The sequence below is a fragment of the Pristiophorus japonicus genome, chromosome 9 (assembly GCF_044704955.1).
Source record: "Pristiophorus japonicus isolate sPriJap1 chromosome 9, sPriJap1.hap1, whole genome shotgun sequence".
NCBI lineage: Eukaryota > Metazoa > Chordata > Chondrichthyes > Pristiophoridae > Pristiophorus > Pristiophorus japonicus.
In genome coordinates this window covers 30997092-31015461 of record NC_091985.1, presented here as the reverse complement: position 1 = coordinate 31015461, position 18370 = coordinate 30997092, and the positions used below count along the sequence as shown (strand labels likewise).

Sequence of the window (18370 nt, the reverse complement as noted above, 5' to 3'; positions counted from 1 at the left end):
GAGGGACATGTTCCCGCAATGGTGTTGGAGAGGGACATGTTCCCGTGATAGTGTTAGGGAGGGACGTGTTATCCTGGTGTTCGAGAGGGACATGTTCCCGTGATGGTGTTCGAGACGGACGTGTTTATGTGATGGTGTTCGAGAGGGACATGTTCCTGTGATGGTGTTAGAGAGGGACGTGTTCCCGTGATGGTGTTAGAGAGGGACGTGTTCCCGTGGTGTTAGAGAGGGACGTATTCCTGTGATGGTGTTAGAGAGGGACGTGTTCCTGTGATGGTGTTAGAGAGGGACGTGTTCCTGTGATGGTTTTAGAGAGGGACGTGTTCCCGCGATGGTGTTAGAGACGGACGTGTTCCCATGGTGGTTTTAGAGAGGGGCGTGTTCCCATGTTCGTGTTAGAGAAGGACGTGTTCCCGTGATGGTGTTAGAGAGGGACGTGTTCCCGTGATGGTGTTAGAGAGGGACGTGTTCCCGTGATGGTGTTAGAGAGGGACGTATTCCCGTGATGGTGTTAGAGAGAGACGTGTTCCTGTGATGGTGTTAGAGAGGGACGTGTTCCTGTGATGGTGTTAGAGAGGTACGTGTTCCCATGATGGTGTTAGAGAGGGACATATTCCTCTGATGGTGTTCGAGAGAGACGTGTTCCCGTGATGGTGTTAGACAGGGACGTGTTCCTGTGATAGTGTTAGAGAGGGACGTGTTCCTGTGATGGTGTTAGAGAGGGACATATTCCTGTGATGGTGTTAGAGAGAGACGTGTTCCCGTGGTGATGTTAGACAGGGACGTGTTCCTGTAATGGTGTTAGACAGGGACGTGTTCCTGTGATAGTTTTGGACAGGGACGTGTTCCCATGGTGGTGTTAGAGACAGACGTGTTCCCATGGTGGTTTTAGAGAGGGGCGTGTTCCCATGGTGCTAGAGAGGGACGTGTTCCCGTGATGGTGTTAGAGAGGGACGTGTTCCCGTGGTGATGTTCGAGAGGGACGTGTTCCTGTGATGGTGTTAGAGAGGGACGTGTTCCCGTGATGGTGTTAGAGAGGGACGTGTTCCTGTGATGGTGTTAGACAGGGACGTGTTCCCATGATGGTGTGAGAGAGGGACGTGTTCCCGTGGTGATGTTAGAGAGGGACGTGTTCCTGTGATGGTGTTAGAGAGGGACGTGTTCCCGTGATGGTGTTTGAGAGGGACGTGTTCCCATGGTGCTAGAGAGGGACGTGTTCCTGTGATGGTGTTAGACAGGGACGTGTTCCCATGGTGCTAGAGAGGGATGTGTTCCCGTGATGGTGTAAGAGACGGACGTGTTCCCATGGTGGTGTTGGAGAGGGACGTGTTCCTGTGATGATTAAGAGAGGGACGTGTTCCCGTGATGGTGTTAGAGAAGGACGTGTTTATGTGATGGTGTTCGAGAGGAACGTGTTGTTGTGATGGTGTTAGACAGGGACGTGTTCCTGTGATGGTGTTAGAGAGGGACGTGTTCCCATGGTGGTGTTAGAGAGGGACGTGTTCCCGTGATGTTGTTAGAGAGGGACGTGTTCCCATGGTGCTAGAGAGGGATGTGTTCCCGTGATGGTGTTAGAGAGGGACGTGTTCCAATGGTGGTGTCAGAGAGGGACGTGTTCCTGTGATGGTTAAGAGAAGTACGTGTTCCCGTGATGGTGTTAGAAAGGGACGTGTAACTGTGATGGTATTAGAGAGGGGCGTGTTCCCGTGATGTTGTTAGAGAGGGACGTGTTCCCATGGTGCTAGAGATGGACGTGTTCCCGTGATGGTGTTGGAGAGGGACGTGTTCCTGTGATGGTGTTGGAGAGGGACGTGTTCCCGTGATGGTGTTGGAGAGGGACGTGTTCCTGTGATGGTGTTGGAGAGGGACGTGTAACTGTGATGGTTTTAGAGAGGGACGTGTTCCTGTGATAGTGTTAGAGAGGGACGTGTTCCTGTGATGGTGTTGGAGAGGGACATGTTCCTGTGATGGTGTTAGAGAGGGACATGTTCCCGTGATGTTGTTAGAGAGGGACGTGTTCCCGTGATGGTGTTAGAGAGGGACGTGTTCCTGTGATGGCGTTCGAGAGGGACGTGTTCCTGTGATGGTGTTAGAGAGGGACGTGTTCCCATGATGGTGTTAGAGAGGGACGTGTTCCCGTGGTGTTAGAGAGGGACGTGTTCCCATGATGGTGTTAGAGAGGGACGTGTTCCCGTGGTGTTAGAGAGGGACGTGTTTCCGTGATGGTGTTAGAGAGGGACGTGTTCCCGCGATGATGTTAGAGAGGGGACGTGTTCCCGTGATGGTTTTAGAGAGGGACGTGTTCCCGTGATGGTGTTAGAGAGGGACGTGTTCCCGTGATGGTGTTAGAGAGGGACGTGTTCCTGTGATAGTTTTAGAGAGGGACGTGTTCCCGTGATGGTGTTAGAGAGGGACATGTTCCTCTGATTGTGTTCGAGAGGGACGTGTTCCCCTGGTGTTTGAGAGGGACGTGTTCCCCTGGTGTTTGAGAGGGACGTGTTCCCCTGGTGTTTGAGAGGGACGTGTTCCCCTGGTGTTTGAGAGGGACGTGTTCCCCTGGTGTTTGAGAGGGATGTGTTCCCATGGTGTTAGAGAGGGGCGTGTTCCTGTGATGATTAAGAGAGGGACGTGTTCCCGTGATGGTGTTAGAGAAGGACGTGTTTATGTGATGGTGTTCGAGAGGAACGTGTTGTTGTGATGGTGTTAGACAGGGACGTGTTCCTGTGATGGTGTTAGAGAGGGACGTGTTCCCATGGTGGTGTTAGAGAGGGACGTGTTCCCGTGATGTTGTTAGAGAGGGACGTGTTCCCATGGTGCTAGAGAGGGATGTGTTCCCGTGATGGTGTTAGAGAGGGACGTGTTCCAATGGTGGTGTCAGAGAGGGACGTGTTCCTGTGATGGTTAAGAGAAGTACGTGTTCCCGTGATGGTGTTAGAGAGGGACGTGTAACTGTGATGCTATTAGAGAGGGGCGTGTTCCCGTGATGTTGTTAGAGAGGGACGTGTTCCCATGGTGCTAGAGATGGACGTGTTCCCGTGATGGTGTTAGAGAGGGACGTGTTCCTGTGATGGTGTTGGAGAGGGACGTGTTCCTGTGATGGTGTTGGAGAGGGACGTGTTCCCGTGATGGTGTTGGAGAGGGACGTGTTCCTGTGATGGTGTTGGAGAGGGACGTGTAACTGTGATGGTTTTAGAGAGGGACGTGTTCCTGTGATAGTGTTAGAGAGGGACGTGTTCCTGTGATGGTGTTGGAGAGGGACATGTTCCTGTGATGGTGTTAGAGAGGGACATGTTCCCGTGATGTTGTTAGAGAGGGACGTGTTCCCGTGATGGTGTTAGAGAGGGACGTGTTCCCGTGATGGTGTTAGAGAGGGACGTGTTCCTGTGATGGTGTTAGAGAGGGACGTGTTCCTGTGATGGTGTTAGAGAGGGACGTATTCCTGTGAGGGTGTTAGAGAGGGACGTGTTCCTGTGATGGCGTTCGAGAGGGACGTGTTCCTGTGATGGTGTTAGAGAGGGACGTGTTCCCATGATGGTGTTAGAGAGGGACGTGTTCCCGTGGTGTTAGAGAGGGACGTGTTCCCATGATGGTGTTAGAGAGGGACGTGTTCCCGTGGTGTTAGAGAGGGACGTGTTTCCGTGATGGTGTTAGAGAGGGACGTGTTCCCGCGATGATGTTAGAGAGGGGACGTGTTCCCGTGATGGTTTTAGAGAGGGACGTGTTCCCGTGATGGTGTTCGAGAGGGACGTGTTCCCGTGATGGTGTTAGAGAGGGACGTGTTCCCGTGGTGTTAGAGAGGGACGTGTTTCCGTGATGGTGTTAGAGAGGGACGTGTTCCCGCGATGATGTTAGAGAGGGGACGTGTTCCCGTGATGGTGTTCGAGAGGGACGTGTTCCCGTGATGGTGTTAGAGAGGGACGTGTTCCTGTGATAGTTTTAGAGAGGGACGTGTTCCCGTGATGGTGTTAGAGAGGGACATGTTTTTTCTGATTGTGTTCGAGAGGGACGTGTTCCCCTGGTGTTTGAGAGGGACGTGTTCCCCTGGTGTTTGAGAGGGACGTGTTCCCCTGGTGTTTGAGAGGGACGTGTTCCCCTGGTGTTTGAGAGGGACGTGTTCCCCTGGTGTTTGAGAGGGACGTGTTCCCTTGGTGTTTGAGAGGGACGTGTTCCCCTGGTGTTTGTGAGGGACGTGTTCCCCTGGTGTTTGAGAGGGACGTGTTCCCCTGGTGTTTGAGAGGGACGTGTTCACCTGGTGTTCGAGAGGGGCGTGTTCCTGTGATGGTTTTAGAGAGGGACGTGTTCCCGTGATGGTGTTAGAGAGGGACATGTTCCTCTGATGGTGTTCGAGAGGAACGTGTTCCCCTGGTGTTTGAGAGGGACGTGTTCCCCTGGTGTTTGAGAGGGATGTGTTCCCATGGTGTTAGAGAGGGGCGTGTTCCCGTGATGGTGTTAGAGACGGACGTGTTCCCATGGTGGTGTTAGAGAGGGACGTGTTAATGTGATGGTTTTAGAGAGGGACGTGTTCCCGTGATGGTGTTGGAGAGGGACGTGTTCCCGTGATGGTTTTAGAGAGGGATGTGTTCCCGTGATGATGTTAGAGAGGGACGTGTTCCCATGATGGTGTTAGAGAGGGACGTGTTCCTGTGATGGTTTTAGAGAGGGACGTGTTCCCGTGATGGTGTTGGAGAGGGACGTGTTCCCGTGATGGTGTTAGAGAGGGACGTGTTCCCATGATGGTGTTAGAGAGGGACGTGTTCCCGCGATGGTTTTAGAGAGGGACGTGTTCACGTGATGGTTTTAGAGAGGGACGTGTTCCCGTGATGGTGTTAGAGAGGGACGTGTTCCCGTGATGGTGTTAGAGAGGGACATGTTCCCGGGACGTGTTATCCTGGTGTTCGAGAGGGACATGTTCCCGTGATGGTGTTCGAGACGGACGTGTTTATGTGATGGTGTTCGAGAGGGACGTGTTCCTGTGATGGTGTTAGAGAGGGACGTGTTCCCATGGTGGTGTTAGAGAGGGACGTGTTACTGTGATGGTATTAGAGAGGGACGTGTTACTGTGATGGTATTGGAGGGGTGCGTGTTCAGGTGATGGTGTTAGAGAGGAGCATGTTCCCGTGATGGTGTTTGAGAGGGACATGTTCCCGCGATGGTGTTAGAGAGGGACGTGTTTCTGTGATGGTGTTAGAGAGGGACGTGTTCCCGTGATGGTGTTAGAGAGGGACGTGTTCCTGTGATGGTTTTAGAGAGAGACGTGTTCCTGTGATGGTGTTAGAGAGGGGACGTGTTCCCGTGATGGTTTTAGAGAGGGACGTGTTCCCGTGATAGTTTTAGAGAGGGACGTGTTCCTGTGATGGTGTTAGAGAGGGACATGTTCCCGTGATGGTTTTAGAGAGGGACGTGTTCCTGTGATGGTGTTAGAGAGGGACGTGTTCCTGTGATGGTGTTTGAGAGGGACGTGTTCCCGTGATGGTTTTAGAGAGGGACGTGTTCCTGTGATGGTGTTAGAGAGGGACGTGTTACTGTGATGGTGTTAGAGAGGGACGTGTTCCTGTGATGGTGTTTGAGAGGGACGTGTTCCTGTGATGGTGTTAGAGAGGGACGTGTTCCCGTGATAGTTTTAGAGAGGGACGTGTTCCCGTGATGGTTTTAGAGAGGGACGTGTTCCTGTGATGGTGTTAGAGAGGGACGTGTTCCTGTGATGGTGTTAGAGAGGGACGTGTTACTGTGATGGTGTTAGAGAGGGACGTGTTCCCGTGATGGTGTTAGAGAGGGACGTGTTCCCGTGGTGGTGTTAGAGATTGACGTGTTCCCGTGGTGGTGTTAGAGAGGGACTTGTTCCCGTGATGGTGTTAGAGATTGACGTGTTCCCGTGGTGGTGTTAGCGAGGGAATTCCACGGTTTGTGACTTGGAGGGGAAGCTACAATTGATGGTGTTACCATCACGTTGTGTGCTCTTGCCGTTCTCCGTGGTAAAAGTTGAACGGGTGTTGAAGCAGTGCATCCTGTAGATCGTGCACATTGCATCCACAGTGCATCTGTGCTATTATCATACATAAGCAAAAAGAAGGATCTGCCAGAATGGGAAACCGCTTTTAATCTGCAGCACAAAGTATTCTTGAGTGTTTTACAAAATTTATTCACGGGCTGTGGGCAGCGCTGACAATGCCAGCATTTATTGCCCATCCCTAATTGCCCTCGAGAAGGTGGTGGTGAGCTGCCTTCTTGAACCGCTGCAGTCCGTATGGTGAAGGTACTCCCACAGTGCTGCTCGGAAGGGAGTTCCAGGATTTTGACCCACCGCCAATGAAGAAAGGACGATATACTTCCAAGTCAGGATGGTGTGTGACTTGGAGGGGAATGTGGAGGTGATGGTACTCCCATGCGCCTGCTGCCCTTGTCCTTCTAGGTGGTTTATGTTCCAGGATGGAATAGCGCATCACTGCTCCAACATGGTGTATCACAGAGTGGTCACTCTGCTTTTGACATTAACAGCATCGTTCGGGAGAGGAGGGAGGAGGTGGCAAGAGACTATGTACCGACGATACCTGTTTTCCTTCAATAATTCAGGGAAGAGGTGGGAGATAGTCATTTCAGCTGCTCTTTTGCATTTCAACTAAGAAATTAAACTGTGATCCCTCCTGCCTGTTCAGATGGGCATCAAAAATCCCTTGCCACTAATTGAAAAAGAGCAATTAGTTACATAAGAACATAAGAAATAGGAGCAGGAGTAGGCCATACGGCCCCTCAAGCCTGCTCCGCCATTTAATACGATTTTGGCTAGTGTGATCATGGACTCAGGTCCACTTCCCCACCCGCTCCCCATAACCCTTTATTCCCTTATTGGTTAACAAACTGTCTATCTCTGTCTTAAATTTATTCAATGTCCCAGCTTCCACAGCTCTCTGAGGCAGCAAATTCACAGGTTTACAACCCTCTGAGAAGAAATTCCTCCTCATCTCAGTTTTAAATGGGCGGCCCTTTATTTTAAGATTATGCCCTCTAGTTCTAGTCTCCCCTATCAGTGGAAACATCCTCTCTGCATCCACCTTGTCAAGCCCTCGCATAATCTTATCTTTCGATAAGATCACCTCTCATTCTTCTGAATTCCAATGAATAGAGGCCCATCTACTCAACCCTTCCTAATAAGTCAACCCCCTCATCTCTGGAATCAACCTAGTGAACCTTCTCTGAACTGCCTCCAAAGCAAGTATATCCTTTCTTAAATATGGAAACCAAAACTGCACGCAGTATTCCAGGTGTGGCCTCACCAGTACCCTGTACAGGTGTAGCAAGACTTCCCTGCTTTTATACTTTATCTCCCTTGCAATGAAGGCCAAGATTCCATTGGCCATCCTGATCACTTGCTGTACCTGCATATTAACCTTCTGTGTTTCATGCACAAATACCCCCAGGTCCCGCTGTACTGCAGCACTTTGCAATTTTTCACTATTTAATAATAACTTTCTCATTGATTCTTTTTGCCCAAGTGCATAACCTCACACTTTCCAACATTATACTCCATCTGCCAAATTTTTGCCCACTCACTTAACCTGTCTATGTCCTTTTGCAGATTTTTGTGTCCTCCACACACATTGCTTTTCCTCCCATCTTTGTATCATCAGCAAACTTGGCTACGTTACACTCGATCCTTTCTTCCAAGTCGTTAATATAGATTGTAAATAGTTGGGGTCCCATCACTGATCTCTGTGGCACCCCACTGTTTACTGATTGCCAACCCGAGAATGAACCATTTATCCTGACTTTCTCTTTTCTGTTCGTTAGCCAATCCTCTATCCATGCTAATATATTACCCCCAACCCCGTAAACTTTTATCTTGTGCAGTAACCTTTTATGTGGCACCTTGTCAAATGCCTTCTGGAAGTCCAAATACACCACATCCACTGGTTCCACTTTATCCACCCTGTTCATTGCATCCTCAAAGACTTCCAGCAAATTTGTCAAACATGACTTCCCCTTCATAAATCCATGCTGACTCTGCCTGACTGAATTTTGCTTTTCCAAATGTCCTGTTACTGCTTCTTCAATAATGGACTCCAACATTTTCCCAACCACAGATGTTCGGCTAACTGGTCTACCGTAACCAACATCCTTCCCTCAACAAACATCACCAAAACAGATTATCTGTGTTGTGTGTCTGAATGCTGTCTGTGGGACCTTGCGGATTCAAAGACGGCTGCCACCTTTGCTTACAAAACAAGAGTGGCGAACTTTGAAAGTCATTCATTGGCTGTGAAATGCTTTTGGACAACCTGATGACATAAAATGTGTTATAGAATGGCAAATTCTTTTTAAGTCCAGGGGGCAGAAGAACGGTATTGGAGCAGATGGCACCTGCTTACCCACTCAAGTGACAACTGGGAACAGTGCATGCAGGAGGGGCAATCAAAGCAAGGGGGTAGAACAACAAATATGGATGGTCACCAATTCTATATTTCAGTCACCCTCGAGATCCAGTTTCCTTACAGAATTTTAAAAAATTCTTTCCTGGGATGTGGGTGTCACTGACAAGGCCAGTATTTATTGCCCATCCCAAATTGCCCTTGAGAAGTTGGTGGTGAGCCATTTTCTTGAACCGCTGCAGTCCGTGTGGTGAAGTAGTATACTTCTTTGTAGCGGTTTGGTACAACTGCTAGGCCATTTCAGAGCGCAGTTATGAGTCAACCACATTTCCTTCTCTAAAGGACATTAGTGAACAAGATGGGATTTTACGACTATCCGGCAGTTTCACGGTCACCATTACTGATGCTAGCTTTTTAATTCCAGATTTATATTTAATTGAATTTAAATTCCCCAGCTGCCGTGGTAGGATTTGAACGGTTCTTGTGCCCTCTGAACTTGGATTACTGAAAGGCAAGAGTGCATTCCTACATTACAACAGTGTCTGCATCTCAGAAAGTACTTCCTTGGCTGTGAAGCACTTTGGGAGTCCTGAGATTGTGAAAGGCGCTATATAAATGCAAGTCTTTTCTTTCTTTAAATGTCGTTTGTTTGATAATGGCGGGTTTAATCCAATCTTGTCTTTTTTCCAGGGGAAGAGCTTTGTACGGGCCTGATATCGGGCTGTGGTTTGGACTGTCCCTTTGGCCTGCAGACCGATATACACGGCTGTGAGATCTGCCAGTGCCGCGCACGCCCGAAGAAATGCAAGCCGGTGGTTTGTGACAAGTACTGTCCATTCGGATACATGTACGTGCAGGTGCTTTCTTACTGACGTGAGACTCTCGGTACCGATCCTTGCACAGAGCATGCGTTGCGATGGGTGAAACTTTCAGCTTTGGCGGGGGAGGGGGCACCGGGCGTGAAGCTGGTTGTATCAGTCTGGCCCCACGTTATACACTCCACCCGTTTTTTCCCCTTTCCATTGGGGGTGAGCGATGCTCATTTGTATTGGGTCGCACATCTGGGCTGGCGCTCGCTTGTTTCAGTTTTGAAACTGCGAAGCACTTGCCGTCTCTTCAACACGGTTCCATGTCTTTAAATGAACTTGCAACCTGCTTCGCACTTACCACATCCTAAAGGTCCCCCATCGCATTTCCCCGGTGTCGCAAACTCTGCAGATAGGAAGGGAAAACTTGGCAGAAAATAAAAACCCACGTTGTTTAACATCTATTTATCGGTAAAATGTTGCAAGTGCTGCGTGCATGCCATACCTCAGAGAGGCACATCTGGAGGTGTGAATCACACTCGCACCTAATTGGCCCATTTTCAGAAAACAGCAACAAATCAGAACCAAACCGATAGAGAAGCTACCAATGAATAAATATACAGGTGGTTTAAAAAAAACACAGCCATTTCATTCTGGCTTCTTCCAGCTGCCAAACTACAAACTTCCTTCAGCAATTCATCTCACTTTGTATTCACAGTAATTAGATTTCTGTGGCCTTGCAAAGACAGTTAAACAGAGTTCCACTTTGGCAGAAGAGAAATGCATTGTGCATTCCATGGTATAATGCTACTGTGGCTGTAAAACAGCGTATGCTGACTTACTGTCAGCAATGCTTTGGGAGATCCTGAATTAACTATAATATGTGGCATTTCCCTGTAATAAACGTCTCACTGCAGCATGATTCACTGTCACTGTGGTGTAGCCGTTACTGCCTTTAACATGCTCCGAGCTAAGTGTCACTGACCTGTAACAGGCTGCTGGCTATGTATTATTACCCTGTAATAGCCTCATATCTATGTGTTGTTGGTGCCCCAGATGCAATCAGCTTACTGAGCACACAGCAGGGATGAAACCTTGGACTTGCCTGGTCTAGAAAGATCAGTGCCTCACCATGTGGTGCATTTACTCACTGAACCATCACAGGAGCATTTCTTTTTTTTCAACGAGGCAGAAAGATTAAAAAAAAGAATTGTGCATTCCGTCAGATCTGCAAAAGAAAGCAAAGCATTTTAGCAGACATCACGGTTATCAGTGCTCAGATTGCAAGCTGTACCTAAGCGGTGTAATTATTTAATAACACAGATAGTATCTGAATGCTGAAGTGAATGCCTACAATTTAGGGAAAAGGTAAGATTCACATGAGTAGCAGCCTGAGCCGAGGGGGACAGGGAGAGTTGTATTAAACAGCCTTCTCAACAAAAAAACATGTTGTTTACAGCAAGCCGATCATTTTCAAGAATGGTATGTTGGCAAGCTGTTCAACTATTGATGCCATTGCAATCAAGCCCAATCCTGCCCTTCTCCAATGTCAACATGCACACTTTTAATTTTTGCCTTGGTTCACTTGAATGCGATCAGGAGGGGGAACCCTTGGTGATCTCTCCATCCCTAGTGCAGGCCACAACTGGCTGTGAAATGTTACTGAGCCCAACTGTGAGAGAGTTTGACGAACACACACAGTTGAAGTGACACAACCACTGAAGTATCACTATATTATTAATACAATAACTACACATCTCAACTGTAGCTCAGTGGGTAGCGCACTTGCTTCTGAGTCAGAAGGTTGTGGGTTCAAGTCCCACTCTAGGTTGACACTCCAGTGCAGAGCTGAGGGAGTGCTGTACTTTTGGATGTGACGTTAAACCGAGACCCTGTCTGCTCTCTCACATGGACGTAAGAGATCCCATGGCACTATTCGAAGAAGAGCAAGGGCGTTATCCCCGGTGTCCTGGTCAATATTTATCCCTCAATCAACATCACTAAACAGATTATCTGGTCATTATCACATTGCCGTTTGTGGGAGCTTGCTTGTGTGCAAAATAGCTGCCGCGTTTCCCACATTACAACAGTGACTACACTCTAAAAGTACTTCATTGGCTGTAAAGTGCTTTGAGAAGTACAGTGGTCATGAAAGGCACTATATAAATGTTAGTCTTTCTATCTATCTCTACTCATGTTAATCCAGCTCCTTCATACTGACATGTTCAGTATCTCCTCCAAACCAGATGGCTCCACCTTTATTGAACATGCACTGTTTAACCAGTAATGATAGAAAGGAAAGGTTGGCAAAATGAATCCTATTCAATCAGATTTTTTTTTAAATACTTCAATGGATACTGATGGCAAGAATCCCTTTCTTTCTCAGTTTAAAATGTTGTTGATTTCCTTGTTAAAAAAATAAAATTCCCTCCACTACTTACCTTTTCCAGATCTCAGTCCATTAGCACTGTGCAATCAACAACTAACAGAGCCAGACATAATTATTCCTTCCATTATTTGAGATTTAAGAGAGGTGTTCAAAATTATGAGTGGTTTTGATAGAGTAGACGGGGAGAAACTGTTTCCAGTGTCAGGAGGGTCGGTAACCACAGGACACAGATTCAAAATATTTGGCAAAAGAACCAGAGGAGAGATGAGAATTGTTTTACGCAGCGAATTGTTGCACTGGAATACACGGCCTGAAAGGGTGGTGGAGGCAGATTCAGTAGTAAATTCCAAAAAGGGAACTGGATAAATTGGGTGGCAGTGTGAGCTGCAAGGAGGATTCTATGAGGCTGCAGAGCGACTTGGATAGGTTAGGTGAGTGGGCAAATGCATGGCAGATGAAGTATAATGTGGATAAATGTGAGGTTATCCACTTTGGTGGTAAAAACAGAGAGACAGACTATTATCTGAATGGTGACAGATTAGGAAAAGGGCAGGTGCAAAGAGACCTGGGTGTCATGGTACATCAGTCATTGAAGGTTGGCATGCAGGTACAGCAGGCGGTTAAGAAAGCAAATGGCATGTTGGCCTTCATAGCGAGGGGATTTGAGTACAAGGGCAGGGAGGTGTTGCTACAATTGTACAGGGCCTTGGTGAGGCCACACCTGGAGTATTGTGTACAGTTTTGGTCTCCTAACCTGAGGAAGGACATTCTTGCTATTGAGGGAGTGCAGCGAAGGTTCACCAGACTGATTCCCGGGATGGCGGGACTGACCTATCAAGAAAGACTGGATCAACTGGGCTTGTATTCACTGGAGTTCAGAAGAATGAGAGGGGACCTCATAGAAACGTTTAAAATTCTGACGGGGTTAGACAGGTTAGATGCAGGAAGAATGTTCCCAATGTTGGGGAAGTCCAGAACCAGGGGACACAGTCTAAGGATAAGGGGGAAGCCATTTAGGACCGAGATGAGGAGGAATTTCTTCACCCAGAGAGTGGTGAACCTGTGGAATTCTCTACCACAGAAAGTTGTTGAGGCCAATTCACTAAATATATTCAAAAAGGAGTTAGATGAAGTCCTTACTACTAGGGGAATCAAGGGGTATGGTGAGAAAGCAGGAATGGGGTACTGAAGTTGCATGTTCAGCCATGAACTCATTGAATGGCGGTGCAGGCTAGAAGGGCCGAATGGCCTACTCCTGCACCTATTTTCTATGTTTCTCTATGTTTCTAAATACTTAAAGAGGAAACATTTGCAGGGCTATGAACATCAGAAATAGGAGCGGGAGCAGACCATTCGAGCCTGCTCCGCCATTCAATAGATCATGGCTGATACTCTTATCTCAACTCCACCTTCCCGCACTGTCCCCATGTCCCTTGGGTTCCCTTAGTATCCAGAAATCTATCGATCTCACTATGAGGAAAGGGCAGGGGAGTGGGACTAATCCAAACACCTGGCACAGGCATGATAGGCCGAATGGCCTCCTTCTGTTCTTTAAGATTCCATGTTTCCTCCTCTCTGTTCTTAAGTTTCTGGCCTTCACTCACCACCTTCCCATTGTGTTACGCAGCTGAGACTGAGCAAACCCTGAATCGTGACCATGAACCCTATCTTGCCCCACTGTGTCCCAGCACTCCAAACAGAATGGGGCCACCACTCTCCCATTAGGCACATCTTCCCCTTCCACCTTTTAATTGGCAGAACCCCGGGCAGCAGCAAGCTAGGGTCCAAGCTCGCGCTGCATTGAGTCTGAGCTTCTCCAAGGGTAGAAATTTGAAATGGCATTCTAAATGTAAGTTGCCCGGACTGTAGTTTGGAGCAGTGCCTTTGAAGGAAAATATATTCATTAAATTGTAATGGGTAGACTTGCTTGTTTGTGAATTACTTTCTTCAGTACCTTTTCTTTTAAAAACAGGAAGAATAAACATGGCTGTGATATCTGCCGCTGCAAGAAGTGCCCGGAGCGTCCGTGTGACAAGTATTGTCCGATGGGATTCGAACAGGATGTTTATGGCTGCCTTATCTGCAAGTGCAGGGGTAGGGGAGCTAATTGCGTTTACCTGATGTATTGAGCTGTTGTTGCAGTGGGCTTCAGGAAGAACACAATAATTATCAGGAGCTAACGTCAATCCCATTTCTCTGAGGCCCAAGGAAAATTGTAGTGTCGGTTCTCCTGTTAATTAAGATAGTCGTCTTCAGCAAAGGCATCTTTCCTGGAAGGGCTTTGATCCTACTCAACTCACTTAAGGGAAGAGGAGAGCATAAGCTAATCACTCATGTAGGAAAGGTACCCTTTACATATTGCACACTGCCTCGCAAGAGGACTTTGGTGAGCAGGTAAGTGCAAGGAGTGAAAATTCCATTGGATATATATATATCCTGGCTGTAAGTTCTTATTTTGTGTTTGTAGATTTACTGTCACTTTTCAGTCACTTCATAATTCAGCTGCTGAAGCATCAGAAGCCTGTCAAGTGACAGTTCCACAAACTCTGGCAGCCCTCAGGTACCTCAGCCCCTGTCCATGTGTGAGACAGGACAATGAATACCGACAAAGTATTCGATGTTGGGTATGGGGAAGGGAGGGGGCAGTCACCACAGCTATGCCTAGTCCCGTTTTTGTTTTTTCAATCTCCACTGAATGTTTTGTATGTTCTCAAAACATATTATGGAACAGATAAATTTGAAACCTTTGGTCACGTCACCCCTAGCGAGTTTGCTGTGCTGAAATCTGCACTCTGTGAAGGAGTCCTGTAAATGCCAATCCTTTATTGTTATAACAATTAAACAAGGACAAAAGCAAGGAGGTTATGATGAACCTTTATAAAACACTGGTCCGACCTCAACTGGAGTATTGTGTCCAATTCTGGACTTGAGGGATGTGAAGGCTTTTTACAGAGGGTGCAGAAAAGATTTACAAGAATGGTGCCAGGGATGAAGGACTTCAGTAACGTGGATAGACTGGAGGAGCTGGGATTGTGAGATTGTTTTCCTTAGAGCAGAAAAGGTTGAGAGGAGATTTGATGGAGGTGTTCAAAATCATGAGGGGTCTGGACAGAGTAGATAGAGAGAAACTGTTCCCATTGGTGGAAGAGTCGAGAATTAAGGTGATTGGCAGAAGAACCAAAGGCAACACGAGGAAAAACTTTTCTACACGGTGAGTGGTTATGATCTGGAATGCACTGCCTGAAGGGGTGGTGGAGGCAGACTCAATCCTGGCTTTCAAAAGGGAACTAGGTAAGTACTTGAAGGAAAAAAAATTGCAGAGCTACAGGGAAAGGGCGGGGAGTGGGATTAGCTGAGGTGCTCTTGCAGAGAGCTGGCACAGGGTCAACAGTTTGAATGGCCTCCTTCTGTGCTGTGACCATTCTATGATAAAGGGATTTTTCTATTTAGTTGTCACTTATTAGCGGGGAGGTATCTCTTAAGTACTATAGGAGTGGAAAGCACTCACCCAGGCATGATTATTCCTCTTTATTGCATCATGTCAAGTTGAATTGAATTTTACCCATCTGCTTTGGAGCACCTGCGTTCCTTCCACTCCCATCTCCCCTCCTGTAGCAGACTGATGGGTTACATTCCCTTCTACATTAAACCAGGGGGTTAAGCGGAGATTTAATCGAGGCGTTCAAAATTATGACGGGTTTTGATAGTGTCAAAGAAAGAAAGACCTGGATTTATATAGCGCCTTTCACGACCACCGGACGTCTCAAAACGCTTTACAGCCATTGAAGTACTTTTGGAGTGTAGTCACTGTTGTAATGTGGGAAACGCGGCAGCCGATTTGTGCACAGATAGGGAGAAGCTTTCCCCTGACAGGAGGGTCGGTAGTTCCAGGACACAGATTTAAGATTGGTAAAAATTATAGGGGGAAATGAGGAGAATGATTTTTTTTAACGCAGCGAGTTGTTGTGATCTGGAATGCGCTACCTGAAAGCGTGGTGGTTACTGATTCACCGAGTAACTTCCAAACGGGAATTGGATAATTACTTGAAAAAGAGAAATCTGCAGGGCTAAGGGGGAAAGTGAAGGGGAGGGGGACTAATTGGTTAATTCTTTAAATGAGACACGATGAGCCCAATGGCCTCCTTCTGTGCTGTATGACTCTAGGAGCATGGGAAGAATGGCGATGGGCTTTGTATCAATGGGCCTGCCTGTTTTCTATATAAAATCTTTGCATGTTGTGCCTGCAAATTTCTGAGGCACTCTTTAAAGAAAACTATTTCAGAAAGAAAGTAATTAACCTCTAATAAACCTCAGGATGTGACTGAACAGTAGGTGGCCTCTAATTGACTTCAGGATTAGCCTATTCACGGCGATTAGACTTTGCGGCCTTGGAAGGGCAGCCTACATTAGCAGAAGAATGATACATTGTGCGTTACATGGTATAACTCTCCAATCCTTATAAAACAGCGTATTCTCTGACTTTGCCATGAGCAATCGAGAGGTGTGCTTGCATGGTTGTGGAGAGGTCGGTGAGCTTCGGTGGATTCTGTCCCTGAAGAAGAAAGTCGGAAGACAACACTGAGAGCCGTATTTTCATGTTTTTTTTAATTAAAGTTTTTTTTTGATTGACGACTTAAAGTTGAGAATGTAGCACAAGTTTCCACGACGATGTGAGGACTGTGTCTGCCAGCATTACAGACTAGGAAGGGCCCAGCTTCGATTCGTGGTCTCTGCTGAACTAGCTGATCTCGGCCAGCAGACTTCAGCACCCCAGCATCAGTTCAAACGAGCCAGGACCCTCGTTCCTAATCTCGTTCCTCCCGACATTAGAAAACTCAGAAAATGCTGGAAATCCCTCAGCGGGTCAGGCAGCATCAGCCAGAGAGACACAGCGCTAACGTGTCGGGTCGATGACCTTCCATCAGAACTGGAAGATGTTGGAGATGAACAGCTTTAAAGCAAATACAGGGTGAGGGAAAAGGGGGAGGGGAGACCAGGAAAGAATAAACAACTTGCATTTATATACAGGTAGCACCTTTAACGTAGTAAAACGTCGCAAGGCACTTTACAAGAGCGCTGTCCCACAAAATTTGACACCGAGCCACATAAGGAGATATTAGGACAAATGACCAAAAGCTTGGTCAAAGAGGTAAGTTTTAAGGAGCATCTTAAATGAGAGGGATAAATAGAGAGGAGGAGAGGTTTAGTGCAGGAATTCCAGAGCTTAAGGCCTAGACAGCTCTATGCACGTGGTGGAGCGATTAAAATCGGCGATGCGCAAGAGGCCAGAATTGGAGGAGCGCAGAGATCTCAGAGGGTTGTGGTGCTGGAGGAGGTTGCAGAGATAGGGAGGGGTGAGGGATTTGAAAACAAGGATGAGAATTGTAAAATGTAAACGGGAAAGGTCTGCGACAGGGTGGAGGGCAGGAGTGATTAAATGAGTGAGGGGCTGGTGTTGCAAGGCCGAAGGCGCCCCCGGTAATCTCTGACCCCTGGTGAAGGTGCAAGGACTGTGGGCGCCAGGTCATAAATCAATCGGGAACCACCACTGGCGGACATTTGGCGCCTGTGAAAACACACTGGCCTTTAGGACAGGAGAGGAGGTGAAGAAAAAGATGAAGAGAGAAAAAAAAAGTGAAAGCATCGCAGTGTATCCCTGACCTAATTTGAGTCTTTCCAAGGAGCCCTGCTAGTACAGTTACATTAATCATGTCACTTCAAACCCCTTGAAGCCATTGGAGCTGTCATGAAATGGAATTTATTTAGGTCATTTGTTTGATCAGTGACTGCATAAATAGTTGAATATTCAGCCCATGTTTTTATTTAAAAAAATACAATTTGCCGCACGTGCTCCACAGTATCCTAAATTGTATTTTTTTTAAGTGACTTTTGTTGTCCAGGTGATTCGCAGGTCGGGGGTAGGGGGGCGGGGACAGGATTGGACTCGGTTGAGAAGCCCCTATGATCGAACAGTATGCCAACACTAACTGTCTGAGCTCACACGCAAAGAGTGCTGACATGGGTCAGGTAGCAAGAGGGCAGCCAGTGCCTGTGAAATATAAGAAACATCATAGTTAGGAACTGGATTAGTCAGCCAGCCCCTCGAGCCTGCTACACCATTCAACAAGATCATGGACTGATCTTCTACTTGAACTTCCCATATCCCTTGATTCCCTTCGTTCCCAAGAATCTATCGATCCCAGTCTTGAATATACTCAACGACTGACCATCCACAGCCCTCTGGGGTAGAGAATTACAAAGATTCACAACCCTCTGAGTGAAGACATTTCTCCTCATCTCAGTCCTAAATGGCCGACCACTTATCCTGAGACTGTGACCTCCTAGTTCTAGTATCTCCAAGAAACTGCCTAAAGAAGGCAGTCCCTTCAGGGAGGGTGGGGAGAGAAAGCAATTGCGCAGGATAGAAGTTTAAATATTATTGATTGCTTTATCGATGTGCTTTTTCTCTCGCACACGCATGCATGCAGGTGTACTTTTCAATGAGTAAAGAAGCATTTGTTTTTCATTTTTGGACTTGTGAAATGGAATGTCCTAAGTGGCAGGATTATGCCCTTCAAATAGAAAGTGACAGTGCGGAAATGTGTTTAGCAGCCAGATGTCTAGATACATCTTATCAGTAGGATAAACACTTGGCTATTTGGACAGAGTTATTCAGTCGAGCAATTGATTTCAGTAAGGTACTTGTCACCACAGTCAATGGGAAACTGGCCTGCAGTTTCCTGGACCAATTAGCCTAATGTTCAGTTACGAGCAGTGCCGAGGACCATGAGTTTAGTCCCAGCAATGAGTGC

At 47.3% G+C, this 18370-nt stretch overlaps 1 protein-coding gene across 2 annotated transcripts in view; it reads left to right on the top strand.

The window, feature by feature from the left end:
• crim1 (cysteine rich transmembrane BMP regulator 1 (chordin-like)) overlaps positions 1-18370 on the top strand; it is a 273330-nt gene that overhangs the window by 218625 nt on the left and 36335 nt on the right. For both annotated transcript variants that reach the window (XM_070889247.1, XM_070889246.1), the window contains exons 9-10: positions 9054-9210; positions 13531-13652. In XM_070889247.1, coding sequence (XP_070745348.1) covers positions 9054-9210; positions 13531-13652 — 279 coding nt within the window. The remainder of the gene's footprint in view (positions 1-9053; positions 9211-13530; positions 13653-18370) is intronic.